Source organism: Scomber japonicus, chromosome 2, assembly GCF_027409825.1.
Source record: "Scomber japonicus isolate fScoJap1 chromosome 2, fScoJap1.pri, whole genome shotgun sequence".
Taxonomy (NCBI): domain Eukaryota; kingdom Metazoa; phylum Chordata; class Actinopteri; order Scombriformes; family Scombridae; genus Scomber; species Scomber japonicus.
This window is the reverse complement of record NC_070579.1, coordinates 29,716,240-29,735,011: the sequence shown is the minus strand read 5'-3', so window position 1 is coordinate 29,735,011 and position 18,772 is coordinate 29,716,240. Positions and strand designations below refer to the sequence as shown.

The 18,772-nt window shown below is 42.5% G+C and overlaps 1 protein-coding gene across 2 annotated transcripts; it reads left to right on the top strand.

Moving 5' to 3' along the window:
• Positions 1 to 1,951: 1,951 nt before the first annotated feature.
• Positions 1,952 to 17,777, top strand: mafgb (v-maf avian musculoaponeurotic fibrosarcoma oncogene homolog Gb). 2 transcript variants are annotated; one of them, XM_053332014.1, is made up of 3 exons: positions 1,952 to 2,275; positions 16,461 to 16,526; positions 16,644 to 17,777. In XM_053332014.1, the coding sequence occupies exons 2-3, from the start codon at positions 16,491 to 16,493 to the stop codon at positions 17,127 to 17,129; spliced, it is 522 nt and encodes a 173-aa protein (XP_053187989.1). In that variant the 5' UTR covers positions 1,952 to 2,275; positions 16,461 to 16,490; the 3' UTR covers positions 17,130 to 17,777. The 2 variants fall into 2 exon arrangements, with proteins under 2 accessions (XP_053187989.1, XP_053187997.1); XM_053332022.1 differs by lacking the exon at positions 1,952 to 2,275 and adding an exon at positions 2,614 to 2,853.
• The last annotated feature ends 995 nt before the right edge of the window (positions 17,778 to 18,772 follow it).

Here is an 18,772-nt window from a genome sequence, read left to right as displayed (position 1 = left end):
GTGTGACACGTCCACAAGTGTGATCTCAGGTCTGATACAGTATCAGCTAGGTGCAGCTGTCTGGTGAAACGGTCACAGAAAGAGGAAGCCCTGACAGTTGAGTTACCACACAGCTAATGAATCTGCACTATGGGCTTCCCTCTCATGTCAACCTGCGCTGTACAGGTCCACACAGTTCCTGAGAGCGTCCTGTTCTGGTCTACTGATGCTTATCTGGCAATCAGACACAAAAGTGTTGTAGTATTGTAACACTTTCTTTGTGTGAAAGCAGCAAAACCACAACAAAAAAACTCCATTACTACTGTAGTAAAAGAATCTACATTTAGAATATTATAGAAGTAAAGAAATATATTATCAACAGCACAATCTACTCAAATATCAAGTACTTATTATACAGAATAACCTTTTTATATTAAGTAGCTTTACTATATTAACATATATTACTGATGTGTTAACATGAAAGCAGAACAAGTTGAGGTGTTTTAAAAAAGTAGATTTAACAAGCTTAAAGTACTTTTTGAATGTAAAATCTTCAAATTCCTTTTACTTTAACAGCACATTAACTTTGCAACTTTAAACTTTAAACTTTAAATATAGTTGTTGAATAAACTGAGTAAACTGCAAGATTTTTTCCAAAATGTAAAATGCTTAGCTCAAAATACTTAAATGCACAAACGCATCTCAAAATCTTACTTTAGTTCTGTACTTGAGATTTTCCTCTACTGCTTCTGTATCTTATTTATAAGTCAGTCCTGGGTCCCTTTGAATGAAAAACTGCTTTTGAGATGCACTGGGGGACAAAAAAAACTATCAAAACAATTTGAAATCTAATCCTACACTGTATGATTATATTTGGACTATATAATAATCATTTTTTGTACAAAAAATACTATTACTAATTCCTGTGATATCTCAAATTCTTACTTTAAGCAGCCTGGCAGTGACTGTTTTTTTATAAACTGAGTGGCTTTATCTGGAAATAGGCAGCTAATATCGGTTGAGTGCTTTCTGGTCTTGTATGAAAAGTCATTAGTTTCACATAAGTGGAAATGGAATATTGATGAACTGCTTTACATCGGTCGCTACAGTTCAGTTTCTGAATTGTACCGTAAACGATATATGATCAGTTTATAGACTTTTATGGTACTATTTGTCTTCTTCAGCCTTTCAATTAGCTACTGCTCTAAAACAGAGTGGGAAAACAAGATTTAACGTTGTCAGGCAGCCAACTAGTCAATTAAAAACTGAAGACGGCTGTGAAATTACCAAGAAAAGTATAACTCATATTCAACAAAATGCATATTAAACCTATGAAAATTAGATTTTGATCCCCCATATAGCCTACTCATGTAGGTCTGTCTGTTGATATATTACTATGTGAATTTTCTTCATAAAATGATGAAAATCTTCTGTACCATTTTTGTGAATGTGAAAAGTAACCGTTTGTTCGCTGGAACCTGAGTCAGGAACTCATTATTTTTGATACTGCCTTATCATGTCCGTCTTTTAGAGGAAGTACATGTCAGATTTCTGTGGTAAAATTCATGAGTTTAAAAAACAGGACCTGTGTAGAAAAGTGTACTCTGTGTCTCTGTGTGGAATTAGTGCTGTGTTTATTTCTGTATGTGGATAGATGCTTATACTGACTATGTTAATTAGCTTTAATGAGCTTTTTCTGTTTTTCAACTTTCAAATAGCATATAGCCCCATTTTAAAACTGTCATTTTTGATGAAATGTAAAAAAATGTAAAATTGGAAACAAAATGTAACTCTGCTATTGGCGTATTTAATTAGCTAAATTTATGAATTTCCCACTTTTTGATGGTGTTCAACAATCATAACAGCATCAGTAGTGGTAGTTTTATTACTCCTTCCATCACTGTACTATAGTTTGAGCCAATCAGTTCCTAATGTTAGCTCTAAGTTTAGACATTTGCAGAGAGGTGGGGCTGTCTTGTCACAGTTTCCACACTGGCTGTGGAACATAGTCCATCACAAAGTAGTAGTCTGGTGTCTCATGTCTCTTTAAATGCGGGCTGCGTAGATCCTTCATGAATGAAACCATGTGATCCAAACATCATTTGACGTCTGGCGCCTCCGACCATAGACTAAAACAAGCGAGGAAGGAGTGGATATATGTAGAGACCTGCGAGAAGGCGTGAGCGGAAAAAAAACATTTCTCCAACTGTCTCTCTCCACACCGGGTCGACCAAACATCGGCGAAACCTCAACCGTCGACGGTGCGGTGGGCGAAAAGGCGCCTGTTTGACTTCTGGTGAGTCAGCTGTCGAAATCTTGAAAAACTGAAATTCCTCAAAAAGTGCTGAATATAGATGTGTTGTTTTTGCTGCGCTGTCCCGTCCAGCCCAACTCGTTTAAAGGGCTGTAGTCAGCTAGTGCTGAATCATCACGATCCGGTCGTCATCCAGCACCGAGACCCGCTCGGTCGCTTGAGCGACTAAGCCGACCGACCGACCGGTGATTTCATAATAACATAAGACACATAGACAAAGGGGGTGTGCGGTTGTCATGCTTTAAAAAAAAAAAGAAGGAGCCATGTGTCGGAATTAGAGGAGCGTGCGGGTCGGCTGTGTGCGCCGCTGGTATGCTTGCATGGGGATTCCCTTGTTTCTGGCTACTTAAATGACTAGATATTTTTAAAAAAAGACAGAAAGTAAGAAGAGCCTGGGGGGAAACCTTGTATGTAGAATAACAGCGTAGAGCAGCGGGAAACCCTCGATAAGAACCTTAATCTCAGTGGTAGTAGCTCCTCCGACTGTCCGCTCTCGGAGGTGCTGAACCGGCGTCGGCGGACGGAGCGAGCCGCTGTCAGTCTGCGGATTGACTTCACAGGTAAGACGGCCAGTCAGCTGTTCCTTCAATAGTTGATTTTATGTTGACTATTTCTCCTGACGTTTCCTCTCGTTCACTCGCTGTTTGCTTAGTTGCCGGTGTGACTTTATTTAAAAAATAAATAAATAAATAAACAAAAGACCGGCGACAACAACAAACAATAAACTGTCACTGCGGTGTTTGTGTAACTGTCAACCGTGCAGCAGTTAGCCGGTGAGCGGGAGGGCACCGGCTGTTTGTGACATTTGCTTTGTGTCAGACGCTCTTCTTCCGACAGGCCTTCACCTTATGTCTCTACTAACATAAGCTGCTGTGTTTTTTTTTTTCTTTCACGTTTAAGTGACTTGTACCGTCGGTTTAAACGGAGTGAACTGGTCTGTCTCCCGGTTCTGCCTCGCTGTGCACCGGCCGGGCTCGCGACAGAGATGCTGATTCATCACAACGTTGTTATTTCTCAACGTTTGCGCGAGCAGAGCGGAGGCATGAGGGAGCCATGGCAACATGGCACCGGCGGCGGGCGGACAAAGGTCTGAAGCGAGGGAAGGAAGAGCTCGGTTTATGCTGGGGGCTTGGCTTTGAAATAAATAGGCCCGGTCATGTAGTGGATGTTGACGTGTTTATAGGATGATTAGGGACTCGTGTGGGCTGAGGAATGAGTGTTTGAAATGTTATTAGTGCTACATGTGCTTATTTCTTTTTCTCAGTCAGGTTTACAGGCTCTTATACGTCCTCAGTTCAAGTGGATTTAAGGCAAATGGACAGAGTGTGCACGCAGAAGTGAGGCATATGGTGTAAATTATTCAGTTTTCATTTTTGACTGATTGAAGAAACCCGTTTCACAGCAATCAACCGGTGATTCTTGCTGTCCTTGATATATTCAAGTGACCTCGCTCACCTTTTGTGAAAAATCTAAAAGTAAAAATATATCTTTGTGTGTATCGCCTAAATATATATACTGACAGGTGACACATTGAAGGAATAAATGAGTGGAGAAACATAATGGATGCTTCCACACAGGTGCACTGCATGGTACAATTAAGCAATTAACATCCAATCAAGCTCTGTGGTATGTATAAAAATGCTGAGCAAGCCCAGTTGATTGTGATTTTTATTTTTATTTTTTGAAAATGGCAAGAGGAAAAGATCCAGGTGACTTTAAAAGAGGGTTCATTGTTAGGGCACGGATGGCAGGAGCTTCAGTCATATAGACTGCTCAGCTGGCTGCTGTCAGAACAGAGACTGAAGTGACATCTCTATGGGAAAGACTTCAGTAAATAGGGTTTGGAAATTGTGGTCGACAGCACACGTTTGATGACCATGATGCTCGTTCATTAGTGTGATATGTCAGGAAAAGCAGAAGCGCAACTCTTCTTCAGGTGACTGAGAATGTCAGGGCAGTATGTGATCACACCGTGTCAGCAAGAACAGTCGACAATTACATAGAGAGTGATATTATAGCAGGGTGGCAGTGCATAAAGCCCTCATTACAAAGATGAATGCGCAGAGTTCAGTGGTGCAAAAAACATAGACACTGTGGCAAAAAGTGATATGGTCAGATGAGTCATCCTTCACCAGTGCATGCACCGAGAAAACAGTACAGGTCTGAATGTTTGACACCTTCAGAGAGGGGGTCTGGTGGCTCTTTTGTGCTGTGGTGGGAGGGGGGGGGGGGCATTTTACTGGCATGCTTAGAGATGAGTACCGCAATCAGTACTAAATATTTCTGAGTGATCACCTTTATCCTCTGATGAAACATTTCCATCCTGGTGGGAGTGGTCTCTTTCATGATGACAATGCCCTCCACTATAGAGAACGAGGGGTCACTCAATGATTTGATGAGTATGAAAATGATGTGAATCAGATGCTATGACCTTCTCAGTCACCAGATCGCAACCCAAATGAACACCTATGGGAGATTTTGGGGCAACGTATTAGACGCCCCATCATCACCACCACCATCATCATCATCATCATCATCATCATCATCATCATCAAGACACCAAATGAGGTTTTGGAAGAATGAAGTAGAGGCTTGTAAAATCAATTAAAGTTGATCTGGTGGCCCAAAACCTTACTCAGACACTTCATGTTGTTTTTTTCCTTTCATTTGTCAACCGTCTATAAATACATACATACACATCAAATGCAGATTGGAGGAAAGGACACACTGACGTGGAGCACTGACTGCTCATTAACCCACACAAGAGACTCATGCTAAAAAAAGAAAGCAATGAACTATAATGCGCCTTTGATTGATCTCTCATAGATGGGCCATTATCTGCTGCCAGGTAGCAACCTATGAGCAATGCAACTCTTAAACACGGAAGAGTAATAGGGAAGCTCTGTGGGCTCAAGAAAAACAGAAACTTCACCCCCTAATGACTCCATATCAGCCGCTTTAGTTAGAGTCAGCACTCTGCGGAGAGTATCAAAAGTATGTAGTAAGCAAGTTGGCGAGTACTGTAATAGAGGGTCATAATGATGAAACAGTTGTATCAGTATTGGAGAGAAGAGCACCCCCTAACACCCCCTCACCCACCCCCCCTTTACTGTCTTTCTCTCTCTCTCACACACACACACACACACACATAGTTTCCCATTTCCTTCTCTAAGCACACATACACACACAACCTAGGGGCTAAGCTTTTTATACTTGGTATCAGTATTTAATCAGTGCTTGAAGTGCATTTCTCTGTCAAGTACTTTCCCCATCCTTCCCTGGTGTTCACGGTAATTGAACGCTGACCAATGCTTATGTGTGCAACTTTGCTGATGGTGGCGGAGCGGCAAGGCGCGCGGAGCAAGGGGGGATGAAGGAAGAATGAGAGATGGGATTTGCGGAGAGATTGAGAACAAGGACCTTTTTGTCTTCAAGGCATTCCCCCGAAAATGCTGAGGCGAAGCAAATGCGCTCTCGCTTGACAGATGGCGTTTTCACTTTACCACAGCTAGTTTCTTTGCCTTGTCGTGCGCATGTGTGCGAATATCTGTGTGTGTGTGTGAGTGTGTGTCTGTGTGTGTGTGAGAGAGAGAGAGAGCAAACCAAGATGTATAAAACACCTATAAGATGCTGGTGGATGTGGAGCTGTGAGTGTGTGAGCTCCAGTGTTAAAAAGTGTGAGAGTTTTTCTAGCTGCACTTGCAAAATGTAGAAAGACGATGTAGCAATGGGAAGTAATTTTACTATCAGTTAGTTGGCTGTTACAACATTGTGCGCTTGGCAGTTGATTCCTTTTCATCCCTTCACAATGTCCGACCCGGAGCTTCTCTCTTCAGGAGGAAGTCCTGAATAATGAACATAACATCAGTCTTGTTTCACTACATCACAGGAGTCTGTCTGTGTGTGTGTGTGTGTGTGTGCTCATATTAACTTGTTGGACTCCTTGTATGCACAGAGGTCAAGTTGATGAAACACTGTGTAAAACCTCCTCTGGCTTTGTTCAAGAGGACGGATGGGACCGGAGCTTTTGAGCTAAGATAAGCATTTAGTCAGCCGGAAGGAAGACACGCAGTCATGTGCAGACATGAAATGACTCGTCAATTAATCAATTAGCTGATAGATTAAGAATTAATCAATACTTGATATGTCATTTTAAATTGAAAAAGCCAAGAATTCACTGGTATCAACTTGTCAAATGTGAATTCTTGCTCTTCTATGAAAGCAAACTGAATATCTGTTTTTCTTTGGACAAAATAAACAGTTTGAATGAGTCTGACACTACAGGTTGTAAATTCAGTCCTATGTGGTCATGTGATTTGGAGGACTTGTTGGTTTGAATACAGGTTTTAAAGTTCTTAGGCTGCATACCTGAGCAGTTTTCAATTCATTTCAATTCATTTAATATTTCATTCACTACATCACAAACATTTCCCCCTAGACAACTTTTCAGACTTTTTTTCACCTTAGCCCCTGTTCAATACGTCAACATTCTGAAGTCCAGTCAATAAAAAGATAAGGTGATTAATCACTGATGAATGATATTTAGTTGACGCCTCGGTTGTGTCTTAGTCAAAGTTTAGAAGAGGTGGACGTTTACAAGCATGCAGTAAAATACCAACGCCTGCTATAGTTGTTACCTCTGTCAAGCTAATTATATTCAACTTTCTGCCAGTACAAGACTGCTTGTTTTGATACCTTATACACTTACAAAAACACTATTTTATTAGATTAGTTTAAGGAATATAAAAGTAACCTGTCCTTCATCTCATTTAACAAAACAAGCCAAACTAAAATGCAGCAGTGTTACATTTCGTCTTAACGCAGAGCTGCACATAAACTTTGCACAAAAACAAACAAAGTCTGAAATCGGCAAAACTGTGACGTAACCTAGAAAAGATCATATTAAAGAATAAACAAACAGGACAAACAAAGTGAGAAAACACTGAGTATTAACTTCAGATATTGAGCTGGTTTTGAATCACGGCGCTATGGAAACATGCCCAAAAAAAGTTAGTCCATTCAATACTCAAATGTAAGCCTTAAATGTAAATGAGGTTTGGATTAAAGTCTATAATGAGGCGGTGGTTAATGATGTTTTGGGTTTGTACAGCATTATATTATAAAATGTTCCTGTTGGTAAGGTTTCTGTATCCCTCCTCTCGCTGGTACTGCAGTGAAGAAGAAGAAGAAGAAGCGGCACAAAGGCAGCATTTATTGCAGGGCTATCGTACTGGATTGCATTAGATTGCACAGGTGTTCACAATATTGTGTCCACCACCTCCTCCTCCTCCTCCTCTGTGTGTGTGTGTGTGTGTGTGTGTGTGTGTCTGTCTGTGTGTTCTGTACATGGCTATGCGTTAGACAGTTTGGTGTTTTGGAAGACAAATTTTAAGTAGCCTGCGTGTTTATGATCTTGTTTACTACTGGGATCCATTTCAGAAAAGTCTTGTTATGCTTGCAAATTTCTGCGAGTGAGAGAGAAATGAAAAAGAGAGAAGTAAAAGCACAAATTAAAGACGGAGTCGGAGAGTGGGTGAGAGAGAGAGAGAGAGAGAGAGTGAGAGAGAGGAGCAGATAGAAGCAGTGGGGCAGATCAATAGTTGAGTGTTTTTTCTCCACAGTAATGATGAAATATGGTGTAAGCAGATCTGGTGCATAATCATTGCTATGCTCCACTGTTTTTTTTCTGCTTCTGTCTGAATGTGCTGCTTGTCTCCTTTTGTGTATGTGTGTGTGTGTGTGTGTGTGTGTGTGTGCGTGTGTGTGTATATGTGTCCCTCCCTCTACAAGTGTCTCGACTCCTTATTTACATAACCTCTCCGAGAACCGAAAACTGTGCAAAATCAAGATAAATCCCATTGCAACATGCACGAAAAGTCAACAGGATTAGGAAATGGAAAACAAATTTAAGTTGAGTTTAAGAGGCTCATATCACTGATCCGACCCTCTGTGCTGAAGAGATTGTGGTGTGTTCAGACTACCAGTATTACAAAGCTGCTTTTCTGTATCAATTATCGCTGTGTGATCGGTGCTCTTTGAGTAAAGTTCTCATGTTTTCCCTCCGAGGACCTCTGGGTTTATTTTGGAGCTTTTATTGAGGAGGCTCCAGTTAAAGGAGCTAACAGCAGCATCCGTACCAGCGGTTGTCTACCAGTTGCATCATCTCCATGCGCCAACTTGCCGCATTTTTTAACTGCAGTGTGACGATCCCAGAATTGTGGTATGAATTTCTAAACCTTTTGAATAAAATAAAAAAAACACAGACACACAGACACACACAGACACACACACGCGCAGAGTGGATCAAGGCCAAGGAGCAAAGAAAGGGAACCAAGATCAGTGTGAGTGTCACCAGCTTTTTGCTTCACCTGTGGAAATAAATGATTTCCACGCAACAACAGTTCTCCCCCTAGTTTTAATTTCCTCGTTCACATTGAAGTCAGGTTTAGAAACTACACTTCATATCATACACCTCTTCACAATAACTCCATCAGATCAGCTTCAAATGATAACATTGAATTGAAGGGATGAAGTGTAACTTTAGTCCTGATAAAGTTTGTTGTCTATCACTGAGTTGATCTTCCCCAGACTCTATTTTACTATTTTTTGTCTTCTATTTTCTTCTTTTGACAACTAGAATATCTCTGGGAGTAGATTTTTTTTATCTTCCAGAAAATGTGTTTGTTCAATGTGTCATCTCAATAATGTAGAAAAGTGAGTTTCATTTTGTTTTCTGTTTTCCTTTTTTAGTGGGAACCACGTGACACATTACTAGGTAAGAAAAAAAACAGATTATGGGGCTGAAATGAGTAGCAACTGTTTTGATAATTATTAAATACAATTTCAAGAAAAAATAAGTTCAAGCTTCTCAATTGTGAGATTTGTTTTGCTTTCTTCTATGTATCTTCAGGCTTTGGACTGTAGGAGGGTTTTCAATATTTATTATTTAAGTAAATAGTCAGATTAACCGATAACGTAATAAAATAAAATAACACCATCATTTGCAACCCTACATGGATGATGAAGACTGACACATACCAACCAGTTAGGGTTACTTAGAGAAAGGTTTGAATAGGAAGGAAGCTCTTTTTATCAGGAACAACTTTAAGCTTTTCTTTTCTTTTCTTGCTTGGTTAGTGCTTGCTTAGTGAATAATTGATGTGAAATTTTGCATATAAACATCATGTCATCTAAAAGTATATTGAAGTGTGTGAAATATTGATGTTTTTTCCCCAGTTACCATCTATTGTGTTGTCTTTTAATCTGAATCAGAAACATTTTTGGCATGGCAGCAAAAAAAAAAAGAAAAGATAATTAACCAAACTGAATATCAAGGGGAGAAAACAGGATGAATACAATGTAACCTGTGAATGAACACGCGCACACACACACACACACACACATACACATTTTTGTGTCTCTCTCTCTGTGTGTGTGTGTGTGTGTGTGTGTGTGTGTGTGTGTGTGTGTGTGTGTGTGAGACAGTTTCTGTCATATCGTCTTCAATGAGTAGCAGCAAATGGGAAACCTTAACATGGTCACCAGCAATGTCCCAAAGTGCCAAAGGCCAATGCTCCCTGAAGGCACCAGTATGAGCTGTCTCCTCCTGAGTGTGCTCATAGTTAAATGTTTATCTAGAAGTTTTTGATATTCCTGATGATGATGATGATGATGATGATGATGATCCACAGAGTCACATTAAACTCACTGTGCTCTTAAACTAGTTATTCTTGCTGTTCAGCGTTTAAGGGGGAAATAAACCTAACATATCATTTAAGTTACTTCTGTCTCCCTCGCAGCCCTCTGATTCTTATTCACACACACAAAGAGAAACACCAACTTAACCTACAGTACGTGTTCCTCTCCTCTTCAAAAAAAAGAGAAAAAAAGGCACTTATGAAAAAAAGGAGCCGGGGCTCGATTGCCTGACAGTGCAGTTTTTTTTTGCTTGTGTTGGGAAATTTGTCATCACACTCCGACTTACTACCTGGAATGGGAAAAACGTGTCGACGCCAGGACTTTTTCTCGCCTTTAATAACACTTGCACAAACACTGCCTTGCGCACACTTAACCACTGCGTGCGCTCACACACACACACACACACACACACACACACACACACACACACACACACACACAGAGTATCCTTTTTGAACTCTCAGAAAAGTGTGAAAGTGATCGCTCTTCTCTCTCCATATATTATAATATGTATATGAGGGGCTTTTCCTTCACCCTCGCTGTGTTTTCTCTCATCTCCCTCTTTGTTATCGTGCTTATTTCACGCTCTGCATAGCTCCCTGTTAATAGCTTCCTACTCTCTCTCCACACACACACACACACACAGACACACACACAGAGCTCAAACTGGTGTCTTTTCTGCCCCTCACTCTCTTCTTCTCTTCTTCTTTCTCCGTGGTCCTGCATCACTGCTGTGAGCCTCTCTATACACAGGTTGCCATTATTGCTGATCTGATTCCTAATTCTCAATTAGCCTCCACACAGCGCTCACCGTTAATTATTTACCAACTCCCTCAACACCCTTGGCCCACACTAGATCAATGAGCTCAATGCTCTCCTCTTTTCTCTCTCTCTCTCTCTCTCTCTCTCTCTCTCTCTCTCTCTCTCTCTCTCTCTCTCTCTCTCTCTTTTTTTTTTTAAAACACAGTCAAGGTGGACTGCAGCCAGGTTTGTGGTACTCTGAGGTTTTAATTCACACTCTGTGCGTTTTGCACCTTTTTATGTCTTCCCATCATGTCTTTTACTGTGTCCTGGTGGTGTCTGCCTCTTTCTGTTCTCCTGTTATTGCTCACAGAGCTGGCTGAGGGAGAAGACGCAGTTGATACAGTTGTTACGGACGGATTATTCAGTAAAGACAGACTTGCCACAGCATCACAAATGACTTGTGACTCTTACGATCTATTCTTGATCATCCTCTATACGCCGGCTTGTTTATGCTCTGCGTACACCCACGCACACCAGCCCCCGGGTCGTTTTTGAAGCAAGCGCCTAATCTGGCTATTTATTTTCCTCTGTGTTTGTGTGTGTGTGTGTTGTTTGTGTGTGTGTGTGTGTGTGTGTGTGTCTGTGTTTGTGTGTGAGCATGCCACCAGCTTTTAAGAAGGAAGTCTCTTTCTAAGAAATTCCTCTCTGTGTGGCGGAGTCCAGAGCAAAAGGTTGTCTAAAACGAGATTAATTAGAGCTCTGTCTGCAGCCAACACACACATACACACACACACACACACACACACACACACACACACGCAGAGGTTCCTGCCGGTCTGCACTACTTGAAAGGAAAGGAGTAGCTCTTTATGTCTTGTTGCTGTTTAATCTATCTGAAAAGTCCCGTGATCACTGCGTTCACCCTCTGACTGCGGGACTTGATTTGTCAACAGGACGGGATGTGAAGCTTTTCGTGTGTGTGTGTGTGTGAGAGAGAGAGAGAGAGAGGGAGAGAGAAATGGTCAGCAGTCGTTTTATTGCATTGGATCTGCTTCAGAACTTTTCTAATTGGAGGTTTTAGTCGTGTCGTTGCTGAGTTCAGGGTTTTTTTTTGTGACCCCAATCCCCCTCCATCCATTCCTCCCTCCCTGGTCCTCTCTCTCTCTCTCTCTCTCTGTCTCTCTCTCCCTCTCCTCCCCTCACCCGCCTCCATACCCAACAGCTAAGCTCTTACAAATGTGTTGAGGATGCGTTTTCACCCAAACGCTTTCCCAGCCCCCCCCCCTACCCCTTCTTCCTTCTTCTCTGCCCTCCCTCCGCCTCCTCCCGTCCCGTTCCTCCTCATCGGCGTTCCTCCATCCCCTGCTCTCTCTTCCTCCTCCTCCTCCTCCCTACTCACTTGCCTCTCTCTTTTTCTTCTCTTCTTTCTCCCTTGTCATTTGCACCCCCACCCCACCCCGCCCCCCCCCCCCCCCCCCCCCTCCACACCCCTCCACCTCCCACCTCGTCCTCCCTCCATACTCAGCATTTTTCTCGGCTGTGGGTGTGATGTCTCCGCTGTAACGCTAATCAGCTCTGGAGACGTCAGCATTCTTTCAGTCCTCCTTCACCACCACCAGCAAACCCCCCCCTGCACCCCCAATACCCCCCCTCTGCCTCCTTCTCCTCCTTTCTTACCTAGTCTGTCTTCACCTTGCTATCCTAGCACCCTCCTCGCCCTCTTTTCTCCTCACTTTCTTATCTTCTCCTCTCTGCTGTCTGTATTTTACTCATCTCCACCACGTCTCACCTCTTCTCCCATCCCTGTCCCCACGTCCTATCCTCTGTGTGTGTTTGTGTGTGTGTGTGTGTGTGTGTGTGTGTGTGTGTGTTGTTGCTCCGCTGTAACCGTAAGCAGCTCTGCTCTTGAGTCGTCAGCGTTCTTTCAGTTGCTCCATAAAAAATACAGCCTGCCACAGCAAAAACGCTGTCTGTTGTAGCAACAGTGGCTGGTGGCATTGACCACACCGCAGCGACCACCCCGCAAGCATTATGGGAAGGACACCTCTGGCACTTTGTGTGTGTGTGTGTGTGTGTGTGTGTATCGTAGCTCAAGATGAATGGCGATGCCTTTGCTCAGCAGATGATCCTTAACCTGGGTGACTTACACTTGGCCCATGCTCCTGGACAACACACACACACACTAACTAGTTTACTGCAGGTGAGTGCAGTGGTGTAGGTCTAACCTTGATGAAACAATATCCAAACTTAACGTCCTCCTTGGTGCGACCACCTGGAGTTGTTCGGCACACCTGCAAACACGTGTTTAACATTTAATCTTCAAACAGGACAGACTGCACTGAATCACTGACAAAAAGTGAACCCCCCGTTGACTAAGAGCACCTCTGTATGTTTTTCTACCTCCTTTAAAATCTTATTATAAAGGATAGAGAAACAATGATGACAGTGTAACTCTTTTTTGGAAATATTCGACTGCTGCTTTGTAGGTTTTTTTAAGTTTTACGCTGAACTGAACAGCTTTAACTGACTGAACGTAGCACTGAGATGAAGAGGCGGTGTTGAATGTTGAGGTGACAGTGACACAAGTACATAAATTATCTTTGAATAGGTGATGCGATCACTTCACTTTGAGAAAGAATGAACAAACTAAAGAATTGATGACTGAATCAAATAGAGCAAAACAATTTGATATAGTTTAAAAAGTGATTCATATTTCCAGCTCTGCCGCTACTACTAATGATAATAAAGTAGATGTGCCCAAATTACAGCTGAAATAATTACTCATTAGTCCAATGAGAGAAAACCAATTTGCAGTAATTTGGATAATCAAATAATAATTCATTTAAAAGCAAAATTGCCCCAAATAAATCAAGTGTGAATATTTGTTGTCTGCTATGATAAACTGATTATCTTTTAGGTTTTGGGGTGTTGATCAACCAAAATAAGATCAAACAATATAAAAACATCACTGTGGGCTCTGTGATGATGGATATTTTTCACTTTTCTTCTGACATTTTATAGACCAACATTTAATCTGCTGAGAATCAATAATGAAAAAAAATGTTGAGGTAGTGGTTGCTCCTCGTTCTTAACTGATCAGAGTTGAAAATGTAATTTGATTAGTCGATTAAAACCATTACATAAATACGTCCATCAGTTACCGTAAAGCTACTAAGGCTGATTACTGTGGAGTTGTGTCAGTGTGGATTTACAGTAGATGCAACAAATCCTTCTTTTGCACATCTTATAATCCCATTTGCTAGTTGCTTTTATCAGAGGCACTTTACAATCCCCAAACAAGAAGCTGCTGCTGTGAAATGAGGAATCAAACCTCTGTTCACCAGTTTCCTCACACCGTGTGTATTGTCTTGCACTTTAAATATAACTCCATTTGCACATTTGCGTTCTTGCAGTCGATCGTTTTACGTGTGGGTTTTATTGTACCCCACTGGCATGGTGGCGGGGGGATGTATATGCTTGTCGGTATGCTTTTTGTTTGTATGTAGATGGGGCGAGGGGGGTTGGTGCTTGGGGGGTGGTTGGGGTTTTGGGCACAGGGGAAATAAACCAGTGCCTGGCAGGAAAACAGCCTCCTTTTTGCCCCTCTGTTTTCACCCCCCCCCTCTCCTCCCTTCTTCATCAACCCCACCCCCAACAGCCACCCTCAGTCTTCATGCCTTTGATCCATCTATTGTGCGATGATGCACCTCCAGCTGTGGGAGGCTGCGCAGCATCCCGGCAAAAACACAAGGATGGGGGACATTTGGTTATTGAGAAGACGCTCCGTATCTATACAGTTTAAATCAAAGACTGTTCATAATGGACTGATCCAAAACCATTAAGGAGCGCTTAAAGTGCTGAAGTCAAATGCTCCGAGCCTCATGTGGAGGATTTTCACTCCTTTCTTCACTCCTTCCTGTCTTCCCACAAATAATTTAGAGTTACTGTGCATTTCATGTGTGTATGTGTGATTACTTGTATGTGCTTGTTAGGTGCATTTTTTTTTCTTTGATCTACAGCTATTTATAACTGTAGGATTACACACAAACACACACACACACACACACATGCGCGCCCTCATAGACAGACAGAGGTGCATTGTGAGTGAGGATCACTGGCACGCTCAGTGCCGTGCCTCCGACAAGGGAAAAGAAAAATAATGAAACAACAGACCTGCTGCCTGGTGTCACCTACATGTCATCACTTCCTCCGAAAAAAAAGGAGCTCTTTAAATCACTCCACTCATGATTAACTGAAGAAATGTAACTTAATTGCACTTCTGCTTCTTACATTTTTTAAACCAGCCCTGATGTGAAAGTGTACACAGTGAGAGAACGGGCTGTCTTTAATCAGCAGATTGGTTTAACTAAACTTCTGAATCAGCAGTTATCGGGTGTGGCGGTTTGGCTGAAAAGCAGGTTTTATGCTTTGAGGACAACCGCACTTCACCGTCCGCTAGACAGCTAATCACATGCAAGCAGGTTCCCTTCTTGACCCCCCCGCGGTGTCCGTCCTTCAGGCGCTCCTCAGCCTGCAGCTGAATTTTGGGCAAACTCTCACATTTTTGGGAAGGAGTTCGAGGGTTGTCAGGGGTGTAAAAACAGAGAGGGAGGGGGGATAAATAGTGACAGAGGAGAGCAGAAATTTGCACGGCAGGAGAGAAGAGAGCGAGAGAAAGAGGGGAGGGAGGGAGTGAGATCAGGAATCTGCTGAGTCATCATGACTGGTCTCATGATGATCGCCCAGCGGCAGCAACAATAGGCGCCCTTTATTACGAACACACACACACACACACACACACACACACACACACACACAGACAGGTCTGAGAGATGAGAGCCAGACCAACGCACCATACAAAGCATCTCATTGAGAGCTTGTGGAGATGCTCATCTGTGTGTGGAGCTGTGCACTCGAAGGACTGATCTCATCTTTTGCACTTCCCTGCTCCCGCTTTGTTGACTTCTGTGTCTCCATCCTTTTGTTCCTTGTTTCCACCTCGGCATAAACGAGCCAACATCATTTTTATTTGCTTTCTCTGGTTGTTTCATATTCATGTTTTCATTCCTGTTAGGTGTAGATCTGTATCTGTCTGTATCTACTGCTATTTATACCTCTCTCCAGTCTCTATGCTACAGTCTCTGGTAAGGTGTAGGTGTGTCTGTTTGTGTGTGTGTGTTTGTGGGTTTGTGTGTGTGTGTGTGTTTGTGTGTGTGTGTGTGTGTGTGTGTGTGTGTGTGTGTGTATGTGTGTGTGTGTGTATCAGAGCTCTAACAGTTGGTTTTTCCCCTGGAGTCCTTCCCACAAATTCTACCACTTCCTCTTCTTTCACGCTCATTTCAGTCCTATTGGCCTGAAGCCAACCAATAGGAGCTCAACAACACAAAGGTTGTGGGCACTGTCGCGGTACACATCAGGAAACAGGAAGTTAGGGAAATTCTAAGAAATGTTTGTTTGTCACTTTCACTCATGCACCCTTTATTCAGATGCATAATACTGCAACATGCTCACACAGCGGAGCACTAACAGTAGATCTGGATTTGATATGTTTCCACGTGTCCTGGTGGGTATAGATACATATTGATTAAGTTAATTGATTGATCACAAGGCACTGTTATTGATGGTCTTTTTTTTTCAATGCTTTAACTGTGATAACTAGCTCTATGTAGACCTTCAGCAGTCTTTTACGATGTCTCTTATATTTTGTTCTGGTGTGTCTTTGTAGGTCTGTTCAGAAGAGCAAGGCTCTTGTGGCATGACGACGACTAACAAAGGAAACAAAGCCTTGAAGGTAAGAGAGAACATTTCTTTTAACACAGAACTCTTCATATTAGATACGTTACTCTTGTGATGTCCTTTGCACATTTTCTCTTTTTCACTCCCCCGCCTCCTCTCTCTCTATCTCCAGGTGAAGCGAGAGCCGGGGGAGAATGGCACCAGCCTGACGGACGATGAGCTGGTGACCATGTCGGTGCGGGAGCTGAACCAGCACCTCCGAGGGCTCACCAAAGAGGAGATCCTACAACTGAAACAGCGACGACGCACCCTGAAGAACCGGGGCTACGCCGCCAGCTGCCGGGTGAAGCGAGTCACCCAGAAGGAGGAGCTGGAGAAGCAGAAGGCCCAGCTGCAGCAGGAGGTGGACAAACTGGCCAACGAGAATGCTTCCATGCGTGTTGAGCTGGACGCTCTGAGGTCTAAGTACGAGGCGTTACAGACCTTTGCCAGGACTGTGGCCCGGAGCCCCACTGTTGGGGTCGGGGTCCGGGCCGGAGGGGGAGGAGGAGGTGGAGGGGTGGCGTCATCCGTCATTGGTCCACTCATACCAGGGAAGGTGGCAACAGCGACAAGCGTGATTACAATAGTGAAGTCAAAAACAGATGCGCGGTCTTGAGGGAGGGAAAAGATAGAGGGGGGTGGGTCAGGATGGAGTTCAGCTGCAGCAGAGTAATTCTTGTTGTCTGTCGGCCACCTCTCCTCCACCTGCACTGACTTCAAACAGCTGGGCAGTTATGCTCACATCGCCCTTATAGCACGTTCCCGTCACCTGTGTCAGATCAGTGCAGGTGAAGGAGAGGATGGAAGCAGCACAATAAAGATGCAAGCCTTTGGTCAGAGCATGATCATTTAGCACAGGACAGATACACAGGGTTCCTACGGTCACTGAAAGTCTGGAAAAGTCATTTTATTTCAGGCCAAGGAGGAAAAAAAAACAGAAATCAAAAAATAGAATTGCCCAAAATCATGCTATTTTGTTCAGTTATCATTTAAATCAGTTGAATGTTCAGTGTCAAGTTTAACTGCTCGTGGATCCAGACATCAGTACTTTATAATCATGTCACACGTTTGCACACTACATTTGAAGTAGCTGAATCAAGATGCAGAACATTTAAAACAACACAAATAGTCCAACACGTGGATTACATATGTTTAAACATATGTAATATAATTTGAAAGAATTAGTTTCATTGACACAAACAGAACAGGGTCCCTGGTTGCTGGACACTTCCAAAACAATACACAAGATTTGATGTGACGTGCTGATTTCAGTGGCTGCAGAGAAGTCCCATCTTGCTCCGCCTAGCCAAGAACTTTTTTTCAGAAAAGTACTATAGAAAATATATATTACACAATGGTGGTAACTGTATTTCTACTGTTTTGTACTGTGTTGTCATTCACATGAGGTCCAAAGTGTATTCTCTGTGTGTGAAATGTTATATATCAGGAATTCTGTGAAATTCTGTGGCGCGTGTTCGTTTCGGTATTGCTATATTTAGTTAGCTGTATTTTTTCTACGGTCTCTTCTCTTTCTATGTCCGACACTCGCTTTCTCTTACCTGTTCTTTCTCTGTCCTTCCATTTTTCAATTCCAACCGGCTTCCATTATTACACACAGTATTTCCTGGATCTAACAGAAAGAGAGGGGAAGAGGCAATAGATATTTACCAAAAAAAAAACCTACAACATACCACAGACAAAAATTAGACTGAATCCAACGTCACTGACCTTTTGTTTGGTACGTGAGAATTTTTCAGGGAAATTGTCGTTCGAACACCCCAACTGAATTAAGATTAAGTCGTCTTCTGTTTGTTTGAGTTCTTCTCAACACATATACATTTAAGAAATCTGGAAGGACAAAGTGCCTTCATCTCCAAATGATATGCATCAAGAAGAAGTCAAGAGGACATGAGGAATAGTGGAAGGATGGTGGAGATTCATTGCAGGTGGTTTATACCTGTGCTTAATGGGATACACTGACCAATCAGGAATCAGGTTGCGAAAGCATTTAACTCTTGCTGAGCGTTGTTGTACGAGCTGTGTAGTAGCCATCAGGATTATTAATAACAATAATAATAATATTAATAATAACACCCATTTATGTGACTTGGCAGTTCATCTACTAGCAAACAATTTGATCTGCAAAACAAGAGCTTATTCCGATTTGTTTCACAGAATCTGCTTTTTTGGAAAGTATCTGTTTTTTATGAATTACTTGGTTCATACTGGATGTTTATTCATTTCATTGGCTACTGGCTC

Excerpts from the sequence above, each read along its gene's own strand:
- mafgb (XM_053332014.1), top strand. The coding sequence starts at position 16,491 with ATGACGACGACTAACAAAGGAAACAAAGCCTTGAAG. Across the intron at positions 16,527-16,643 it reads AAGGAAACAAAGCCTTGAAG|GTGAAGCGAGAGCCGGGGGA; the intron begins GTAAGAGAGAAC and ends CTCTATCTCCAG.